At 44.6% G+C, this 11,407-nt stretch overlaps 1 protein-coding gene across 1 annotated transcript in view; it reads left to right on the forward strand.

The window, feature by feature from the left end:
• Window positions 1-3,974, forward strand: part of LOC127750078 (uncharacterized) — a 10,703-nt gene extending 6,729 nt beyond the window's left edge. The window contains exon 4 of the mRNA XM_052270629.1: window positions 3,909-3,974. Coding sequence (XP_052126589.1) covers window positions 3,909-3,974 — 66 coding nt within the window. The remainder of the gene's footprint in view (window positions 1-3,908) is intronic.
• Window positions 3,975-11,407: the final 7,433 nt, after the last annotated feature.

The following is an 11,407-nucleotide window of genomic DNA, read 5'->3' on the forward strand; positions in this document are numbered from 1 at the left end:
AAAATATATATCTTGGCGCCTCGTTTCTAGAATCCGCTAGAATTTTTCATATCCCTACCCGTTTTAAAAATATTCAGGAAAAACGGTCAAATTTGTCCGGAATATGACACTTTGACGGTATGCGAATTGTATGTGGGAACGTATGTGCCAAAGAGACCTGTATGTGTACGTGACGTGTACGCAACGTATACGCAACGTATACGCGCCGTATGTGCAACGTATATGTACAGATTTTTAAACACAAGCGTAGATCTTCACGCCATTTCCACTGAAACGACGCGGATCGTTGGTAGCAGAGAGTCCGCTGTTACAAAAATATGGCGAAGCGCTCAGAGTCCCGACGCTTGGCGGATGTGAACGCCACCACACCCCAAGACGTCGGAGGTACGACCTCCGAGCGTTAAAAATTAACCATTTACTTCTAGAATACGGTTAAATTTCTGAATAAATACGTAGTCGGTGAGGACGGACAAATGTTAATGAAAACATTCTGCGCAAAATAAAGCCTGTCTTAAGTCAAATCTCATTTAAAACAGAAACGTCATAGTTGGAGACGCGCTGCCTGCAGCGCCATCTGGAGGCAATCTACTGGCAGTCAAATGTTGAAATACGGAACACATACGGCAATAGGATGTCCCGCTTTTTTTAAAAAGTCCGAACGTTTTTCCGCGCCCAAGACTTTTAGATTCTTTATCAAAAATAAAGATTTACGTGTCTCGGCGATTTCCTGATTTCTCAAAATTAATGGATGCGCAACGGCCTCAAAGTTTTGCGGTGGTGACGATTTTCTTAAAATACTGTAACTTTATTTAAAATCGGTCGATTTTCGTCGTTCATAGCTCTATTTGATTCTCTTCATGAGTATTATTCAGAATGCAACAGGGGCAACTGCCCCGAAGTTGCAGAACAGGGGTTAAAAAGGCTGGAACGTGCAAAACACGCCTCAAAACCCGTTGTCACGCCCATTTTCATGCCACGTGCCCCTGGCTAAGTGAACATAAAGTATCTTGCGCTTATTTTTATTAAAACATGCCCACAGAGTACGCCAGCCTTTAATCTTGGCACTCCTACCACACAGGGTCAGCCGAAATGCCCTTTTCGTTTGATGATCTAACTTTCTTTAAAACTTCGAACGCATTGAATTGCCTGTTCATAGAGGCACTCTCAGTATTTTCTGTTATCTGTTCACCAGTCCTCTAATAGATGCCACACTAGCAACCAGAATCACCCTCTGCGAATCAGAAAATTAAAAGAACACTTCTTTCGAGCGGTAGTAATAATCTGCTGTCGAGGGGGTGCGCAGGTAGCACGTTGACTGCTGGTGCAAGCGGTTCACGCCATAAACCAGAAGAAAACTGCAAAACATATATAAAGCGGGATTTTTTTTGTATGAGTTCCCTAGACCCTACTCTTTGATTTGACCCGCAGCACACAAGTTTTCGACCTATAGGAGCCGAGATTTTAACGCATTTGTTCAAAATTTGAACCAAAATGATCAAAATTTCAAAATTGTCGGAAGGAAGTCCTCTTGGACATTTTTCCGGGTTAACTTCGACACTTAAAACTTACAAGCACGGAGTTCGTGGAGTCTCCGTCTAAACCCGTAGTTCCAGGCAGCTCCGTACAGACACGCAGTTCAGCGGGTCCCCGTATAACGTCGTAAGTGCTTGAAAGTCACTTCTGAGATATAGCGCTTCAAAGTTTTGGATTTACATTGCGCCTTATGGGCGGCTGGATTTTTATACCAGAATTACTTTTGAACTAATTGACATATCGAAATGCGGTTTTCGCTGATCGATAGCCCTTGGTTTCCTCTATTCGACGCACTTCATAACTCGAAATTTTCAAAAAACATAGTTACGACGCTATACGGCGGCCCGCTGAACTCCTAGTTTGTACCGAGGCCCCGGGAACTGCGTGTTTATACGGAGCCTCCACGAACTCCGTGTGTATAGGTTTCAAGTGTCGACTTGACGCGGGAAAACGGAAAAACGGAAAACGGAAAAACTGATCTATCTTAACAGGTCTTTCGTTGGGTCAGTTCGATTCAACGTCGATTTATCGTTCATTTGACTTAACATTCGGCATCAGAGATGTTGTAACATGCGGAAACGACACCCATATTGGGCCTTTAATAATATGTTCCTTTCGGCATTTAGGCCCAAATTATATTAAATGGCGTCGTCTGGGGCCCAAGTAAGAGGTCGTACAAAGTCGAGAGTGTGTTTTTCCGTTTTCCCGCGTATGTTTTGCAGGGTTTTTTTTCGGCTACCGCTCAGACTATCGGGTTTATTGTTCGAGGACAGAATTTTCATGTTTTCTTAAGATACCTCAAAATACCGAGATTTCCTCGATATACAGGCAATACAATGCGTTCGAAGTTTTAAAGAAAATTAGATCATTGAACATAAAGAGCATTTCGGCTGCCCCTTTGTGGTAGACATGCTGGTATTGCAGGCTGGCGTACTCTGTGGGCATGTTTCTTTAAAACATATGCGCAAGAGACTTTGTGTTCGCTATGCCGGGGGCACGTAGGGCATGAGCATCTGCGTGAAAACGGGTTTTGGGGCGTGTTTTGCACGTTCCAGCCCTTTTGACGCCTGTTCTGCCACCCCGAGGCGGATGCCCCTGTTGCATTCTGAACAATACTCATCAAATCAGCAAATAGAGATTTGAACGACGAAAATCGACCGATTTTAAATAAAGTTTCAGTATTGTAACAAACCCGTCACTACCGCAACACTTTGAGGCCGTTGCGCATCCATCAATTTTGAGAAATCAGGAAATCGCCGAGACACGTAAATCTTAATTTTCGACAAAGAATTCAAAAAGCTTGGGCGCGGAAAAACATTCGGACTTTTGTGAAAAAGCGGGAAAACCCAAGTGAAAAAGAACAAACTCACTGATTTATCTGTTGCCGTCCGCCCAGTATGAGAAACTACCATGGAAGTTTGGTCCGATCCTAACCTCTCAAACATGGAGGGGAGCTCGCAACTGATCTGACAGTTTCTCATACCTGATAGGCCGCGGAGGCACATGGTTCGTAAGAGTAGAATCCCTTGAATGGGGTAACGCGTCGGAGTAGGGATGAAAGTTTCTTCCGTTTTGCTCTATCTCGCACCGTTTGGGTGCTCGGAGGCATTTCTTGACGAAAATAAGGTGAAAACGACCAAATGGTCTATTAAGTCGTAAAAAAAGCCTTACATTGTAAAGTTGTGAAGGAAGTAATACTCAAACCACACAGTTGACGTCGAACCGCACCCTCCTTTAGAAGTCCCCGAAAAATGCTGTATGTCAAATTTTGGGGCCGGAAGGCTCTCCCGAATACCCTCCCATTACCTCGTGTCAGGTGTTAGCGCCGCAGGCCTAGCTATCTGTGCGCCAGGTGCGTCGCAGCGTAACAGCGTCTCGTGAGATATCGCGAAGCCTGTTACGGGAGACGTGGTCTGGCGTACATATAGCTAGTGGAACAAAACGACCCTGAAAATCCCAGGTCGCTCGCTCAATTTGTTCTCGAGTTATCGTGCGGACAGACAGAAAGAAAAAGTTTCTTCCGACCAGACGAAGTAATAGGCTTTGTTTAAAGACGTGGTCTGGCGTACATACAGGGTGGCCCACGCACCCCGGAGCAGTAGTCGGATAGGCAGACCCGCAACAGTACGCTCTCGGGCGAGGGCCGGTCCCGTAGCCGACTGGGCCAGGCGCGCTGGCTGCGCAGTCGTCCGTCCGTCGTAGAAAGAGATGCAGACAGTGTGCGAGCGAGAGAGAGAGAGCTGCCCAGCCGACTACTACGGGACCGGCCCTCGCCCGAGAGCGTGCTGTTGCGGGTCTGCCTATCCGACTACTGCTCCGGGGTGCGTGGGCCACCCTGTATAACTAGTTCTTAAATCTTCCTTAAATCTCCGTAGACCACTTTAAATCCCTCACATGCTTTAATCACCGACAATCACCGACAATTCGATACCTTAGACTAAAAGGCACGCAGCTCATCCGCGCGTTTCGAAGGGCACGCAGTTCAGCCGCCCGTTTCGAAAGACACGCAGTTCAGCCGCGCGTTTCGAAAGACACGCAGTTTACCGCTATAGAGATAGGAACTGCGTGTCTTTCGAAACGCGCGGCTGAACTGCGTGTCTTTCGAAACGGGCGGCTGAACTGCGTGCCCTTCGAAACGCGCGGATGAGCTGCGTGCTTTTTAGTCTAAGGTATCGAATTATTACCAAACTCTTCAATCATAATCATTACAATAATTTAAATCATCCTGAATCGTTTACAATCAAATGTGATTTAAATCGCTGCACATCATTTTGAAGAGTGATGTACCCCTCGGAAGCAACTCACAAGGACTGGTCTTGACCTGAGTGTGGCGTGACCATGCGGGCCACCACTTACGAAATCCTGTGTACAGATGAGGGTGTAATCCCTATTCCTTGTGTATTCTGTGTGAGAGTTGACCACATTTTAGAAAAATTGTCACTAAATTTCACCTTATTGTCCAAATTTAATAGTTTTGGAGACAGAAATTCAACAAAAGTCATTTGCTTTCCCCCCAATTTAGGTAATATCCGCAGTCACGTAACCCTGTTTACATTTTAAGTTGAAGTGGTGGCCCCTTGACGTGACCACAGGTCGTTGGGGAACTTGCCAGGAGCCACCCGAGTGATGTGTGACCACGCGTGACCACAAGGACATCGGGATATCACAGCTCAAGGCCACGGCCTTGAGTGGTGCGTGACCACTCCTGGCCACACTTTGTCGGAATGCTCGGAAGGATATGGTTTAGGGGTTCTGTGGTGACTACGCGTGACCACAGCTCCTGGGGCATGCTGGGCAAGCCTTGTGTGCAGCACATGCTGACATGGAACTAAAACCCCCTGTGTTAGGTGCGGCTACCACTAGTCACCACGCCATTGGATGAGGCTGGTCCATCAGTGTGGCGTGAATATTATGTGGTCACGCCCCCTTGAACTGCTAGGGTGTTGCTGCTCCTGGAAAACCGGAAGATGATTTCATCAGGGACTAGTAACGTACCGCTTTGCCGTTACGTCACAAAATACATAGTGTACCTGTCAGTTTCGTCCTCTTGTCGTTACGGTACAAATAACGGTAACTGAACGGTTGCATCATCGGTTCGGTTAAAATTTGTAACAGTTCGTACCGGTCCCAAAAAAGCGTTTCATGTAAAGAACTTTACGCAAACGTTACGTTACGGTCAACAAGGCAGCTCCCATTTACTTTTGAGAGGAGTTTGGGATCATCCCACACGAATCCCTCACACGTGCTACTGGGACATCCCAAAAGTACATGCCTTGGAGTAAATCAGGATGTGTTGTGCAGCACGACCACATGGACATCTTGGCCGGGATCTGATTGGGAGGTACTTTTGAGTTAGGGTACTGAGAAGTTACTCCTCAGGATATACCTGCGGTAAAGCTCCTTGGGTTGTCCCGCCGAGGAGCTACTCAGTATGTCATCGGGCAGGACGGAACATATGAGTACCTCCTCAGGGGCACCCGTCGGGCTGCTCCTCGGGACGTTCAGTCAGGGTGCTGACCAGCATGTCTTTGGAAAAGACGTTACGTATGCATCTGCTAGGGATGTGCCAGTATGAATGTCACCAGGACGTACTACAAAGAACCTGCTCGGGATGTCATGGTTAGGGAGACTAGCAGGATGCTGAACATCCTGTATACATCTGCTGCGGGAGGTCTTTGGTATGTCAGTGCCAGTGGCAGCCATGTGCTGTGCTATATTTTGCCGACAGATGGCGCTAGCGACGCGATCCTCGTAGGTTTTATCATTTATGCGTTAAAATGTACGAAATAATAAGTATTTCGAAAAGTTACGTTATTTGCGTAGAAAGCAAGGGGCATGAAGTCGAATTGCACTCTATGTTCACTTGCATGCACAATTTCAGATTTTATGTGATGTCTAATTTAAATCTCGCGGATCATCCGCATACCTCTCTTATAGACCCCTCGCCAAGTGTAAGGTATAATTGTGGTCAAGTGAAACATCACATGACTGCCATCAATAATTTTTGTAAACTCTGTCAACCTTGACCGAGTCCTCTGGGACCTGCTTCTGGATGAATATAATTAAGGCTTAAATAAGTAACTCATCGAACCTCTCTAGACTTTTGAATATTGTCATTTTGTTTTACATAAAATGATGGTCAGGACCTGAAAGTTCCTCCTGGGGACGCCCCTTCCGGGATGTGACAATCACCTCCCACTCAGGACGTACTGGTGGGAGGTGCTTATCTTCTGCTCAGGGTCTAAAAAATGTTGCATTCTGTAGTACTGTGGGACGTCCTGGCTGGGACGTCCCACATCCCAACCGGGTTGTACCAGGGATGTGTTCGGGTCTTTGTTTTGTTGACTGGGAACTTACGAATCGTACCGGCAACGAAGTGGTAAAAGCCAGTCCGTTACTTTTTGTAACGTTACAGGTCTGAAACTGTAAAAGGCCTAAGTAACGTTATGAATAACGGAACATAAACGGCCGCAAAAGTTACGTTACAAAAATGTTCCCCCGTCGCATGCGCCATCGCCACGCCACCTCGGGCGTCTCGGGCCTCAGGCTCGATCACCACCTACTACCGATAGGAACATGTCCATGCCTTCCTCCGACTGCATCCAGGGCAAGTTCAGTCTTCGAGCGAGCGCTCAACGGAGAAACTTAAAAGCAACCCTCGACCCCGGGGACGACTTTCCGAGACGCTCCCCACTGAGCCAGAGCGCTGGCCACCGCTTGCTGCTGCCGCCAGCCGGCTGGAATTGGCGAGCAAACCAGAGTGGTGTGCTGCCTGCTACCGGCCACGTCCAGCGATTCGCTCTGGCCCAATGGTGAGCGTATCGGGAAGCCGTAGTCAAAGTTGGCGGTTCGACACCGGGCGGGCGAGATGCTTTAAAGTTTCATTCTTTAAGGTACAAGACTGAATTTGCCCTGGATGTGGTCGGATGAAGGCCAAGGATTTGTTCATATCACTTTAGATTCTGCGCCGTTTCTCACAGGAGGGCGGGCCGGGCCGAGGCGGCGGTATAGGTGGAGATCGAGCCTGGCGCCCGAGACTCGCCCGCTGCGGCCTCTGGCGGTAGCACGTGCGACCCTTTATGCGATTTGGGAAAATGTTTGTCACGTAACTTTTCCGGCCGTTATTGTTCTGTTATTCGTAACGTTACTTCTGCCTTTTCAGGAACAGTTTCAGCTGTAACGTTACAGAACGTACCTCTAGAATGTAACGTAACTACCTCGATCGGTTTTGTGCAACGTTACATTTGTAACGGACATAATAACTCAGACGCACGGTCTAGATCGTATTTTGTAACGTTACTAAAAATGAAACTATACAAAATGTAACTTTATTCGGTTACTGTTACGTATCGCGAAACTCACGTATGCTTAATGACGTAATTGGTACGATAACGTAACGAGAAACTCAGAACAATAACGTTTATTTTTGTTACATTACTGGTCCCTGGATTTCATCCTTTAAGGCCAAACCCAGACCGTCATCTCTGAAACTTAAACCGTAGCCCGTCCACATTTTTCAAAGTGAGGTCTGCGCCTGAACGTATTAAGATAAGAAAATACTACAGAAAATTTCTCTCATCCTAGGTATCATGCCTCGTACACGGGCTATCATACCTGCTCATCATATGCGGTGTAATCCACAGCCCAACTTCTAATGGCATCGACGCCATGTTTGGCTACTACTCAAACTTATACGGTCAGATCTTTCTGATGCTACAGAAAGATCACATCGGATCTTTTATTAAAGATTTGGCCGATGTTGTCCAGAAAATAGAATTCGATGACAGCCCACCTCTAAAGGTCAGTTTAAGCAGATGCAGGTAAAGTCATTGCTCCTAAATTCGGACTTGAGCCCTAAATTCGGCCATTCGACGGGTCCTAGCAACGTTGACCGATCTCGCCGCGACATTTTAACGTTGACCGATCTCGCCGCGACAATTCAACGTTGTCCGATCTCGCCCCGACGTTTCAACGTTGTCCGATCTCGCCGCGACGCTCCAACAGTGTTCGATGTCACTTTTTGGGGTGTAAGGAGATAATCAGAGATTCTGGTGGAGTGAAAACTTCTGAATCTTTTTGATTAAGTCACTTTTTGTGAAAAAAGTAACAGGAACGCTGTAATCAACCAGAAACACATTGTTCGATCTCCATTTGAGCGCGCCGCTCCATGCAACATCGTCCGATCTCCGAGACCGCGCTGCGCTCCGCGTTGCTGCCGCGCCGGCCGCGCGTCAACAACACGCTGAGCAGCAGCAGCAGCAGCCAGACGAACACAAGAGACCCGTCGAATGGGCTAGAGCCGGGGGTGGCTAGACCCAGAGGAGGGGAATACCCGAGGTAAGAATTTTGGGTAATAGACCATGATTAACAGATTATATAGTATGATATATGTTTCGTTCGCTCGTTGAAGGAATGTTATCTTATAGACGATCTTTTAAATAATTAATGGTCAACTAGTGCTAGCTAATCCCCGAACACCCCATAACCTCTTTCTCCGCCGCTTATTAATTTCCAATATAACTTTGACCTAAATAGTTTCAAGATTGGTGTGGAATTAGTTCAAATTTTGTTATGTGTTCACAATATTTACTTTGCGTCTATTTTGCCGTGTTTTAAGATGGTAAAAGTCGTTCCTACAGTACATTACTTACCAGACTTGGTTTGGACACGACGCGCCCAGTGAGGAATGGAAACGTAAATCAACGTCGGAACGACATCGAAAAGATGTGGATTTGGGAGACAAAGTGACGTTTATTCGACTGTTTCGACGTCGACTTGACGTTGAAGAAAACTCATTCTCACTGGCGACTTAGGTGCCCATGTTTGATCATTACTAAGAATTTTCTTTATGAAATTCAAAATGTGGACAACCTCATATAAACAGGATCTCTCAAAAAATAAAATTGAGAAAAAAGAGAAAAGATTTCTTTCTGGTTTGGGGATATGTTTTATTTCATGTCTTTGTTTCAGAATAACGGAAAATGAGCCAAGGCCGGAAATTTTTGAAGGTGCTGGAGAGGAGGGGCGTTATTGCTGCTCCTCCACCTTCTGTAACAGCAGTCCGTAGAAGATAGAGAAATGATGACCTCTTAGCCATGTTTTCCCCTAGTGAGGCTTATGTGCTCAGCACACATTTCCTGAGTAAGTGGAAAGAAGTAGAAAGAAGATTGTCAGGTTTTATTTTTAGTGATGAAACAATTACAGGATAACTTTGATGTTTTTCTTTTTTGCAGATGAAGAAATACAGAACAATCAACAGCCCCCCGATCAACCTCTAGCAGTGCAGCATGCCGAAGCTTCACCCGCTCTCTGTAAGTTCTGAATCCCATCTGATTAATTCGCACTGCCCACGCACAATAAGTTTACCTTTGGGCTTTTTGTTTACTTTTCCAGCAATGCCACCCTCACCAGATGGTACATCACTGTTAAAAAAACTGTTGTAAATTAACAACGAAAGTGTAGTTAAGTTTCTTAGCATCACTTGTTGTTTTTTAACAACACATGTTGTAATAAAACAACATTGATAAAAATCTCGGAAACAACGTTTCTGACCAAAAACAGTCACTTTTGTTTTGCTCCTGGATAAAACAGTTGTAATATTACGAGTGTGTTGTTTTTGAACGAAATGTGTTGCTAACAAAATTAACCACTCTTTTCTTGTACATTTACAACAAAGTAATACCTAGTAGTTTCTGTTGTGGGCCAATATAAGCCGAATAACACAAGTTTCGCGAGGGGTCAAATGAAAACAACATTTGTTGTTAATTAACAGCTGTATCGTTTAAAAAATTGTTGTTTTTTTACAACTTTTTCTAACAGTGCAGAGACTGACAACTTTGAAATATCATGACCAGATCCGAATAAAATTTTTATTTCTGCTAAAGCTGGTAACAAACTTTTTGTATACACTGATTATTTATGTATGACTTATAATTTCCTTTAACAGTTCTCTTTTTGTTTCAGTACAAGAAGTCAAACTTTGTCTATTTAAAGAACAAGCAGCGACCAGTTCAGCTCGAAGATTAGGTAAGAGCGAAGTTTAAAAGTTAATTTTCTCTCATATCAATAGATGTATGGTTTTCCATTTCCTGTTAAATTTATTTTACGATTCTTAATTCCTTACAATCCTTCCTTTCTATGATTTAGGGCACAACTTGGAAGAGCTAAGTGGAGAGAGTGAGGTGTCAAGTTTTAATCAAATAACACCACTAGTCAATGCCTCTCAATTTGTCACTGTCACGCCAGCAGAGGGGGCACAGCACTCACCAGAGCAGAACCCTTTAGAAAATGTTTGTTTTATCCCTCCACTTGATATTAACTCTGTAGAGATTGAACCATCATCAGCAGAGTCTAATATTAATGACAACATTGTCAGGCCAGGTAAGCAGTTGTACTCTCCAAAATACCTTGATCTAATGTATAAATTAAATAAATGTCATGTGTGATTACATAACTTGGTGAAGGATTGCAATATTGAAATGTTATCATTTCGTAAAGGTGCAATTATAGAAACTAAAGATTCAATTCTTATAATACTTTACTTACCCAACAATTTTTTTCCTTTTTGCAGGCCTTAAAGTAAGGAAAGCATTAATCTTGGCATCACCCTCCAAAGGCCTGCTTAGTACTGCTTCCAGTGATGGTCCAATAGAACCAACTGCTTTAAGTGAGTTCCCTTCAAACAACCAGTTTGAGCAAGAGTCTATCCATTCTTCACTTACTTTTGACGCTCAAGCGGAGCCACTTCAAGAGCCTTTTTATGAAGAAGTCATCAGTGATAGTGTTCCTGATCATACTGAGGAAGTGTTTGAGCCTGTTCAAAGTAAGAAGAGAAAAAGGCCATCAGTAGTCAGCGTTGAAACACCTCCCAAGAAAAGATGTGTCAAACGATCCAACTGGAAATCAGTCAAAGCAAAAACAGCTTACAATGCTGGCATTGCGCACACAAGTCTGAGAGGTAAGGAGATCAAAGCAAGAGAGCTGAAACCAAGTTGTCCTGCAACATGCCGTAAACAGTGCACCCTGAAAATATCTCATCCACACCGAATGTCCCTTTTTGATAAGTATTATGGCTTACAAAACAAATGTTTGCAATGGAATATGATCAACAAGTTAGTAAAAACTAATCCTATAGCACAAAGAACAACTATAAATGAAGACAAAGAAAAGCCGTATAGGAATCATTCGTAAGCATATTTTCTCCATGATCCCAATGGCAATTCAATCCAAGTTTGCCAAACCATGTTCGTGAATACGTTCGACATCAGTATGTCTGTTGTTCACACAGCCTTAGCAAAGAACAGCCCCGAAAAGAGGGGAAAACATAGCAACAACAAGAAAACGATGCCTCCTAACGACAAAGTCCGATGTATTG

This window comes from Frankliniella occidentalis, unplaced genomic scaffold (assembly GCF_000697945.3).
Source record: "Frankliniella occidentalis isolate FOCC.00 unplaced genomic scaffold, Focc_3.1 Scaffold130, whole genome shotgun sequence".
Taxonomy (NCBI): domain Eukaryota; kingdom Metazoa; phylum Arthropoda; class Insecta; order Thysanoptera; family Thripidae; genus Frankliniella; species Frankliniella occidentalis.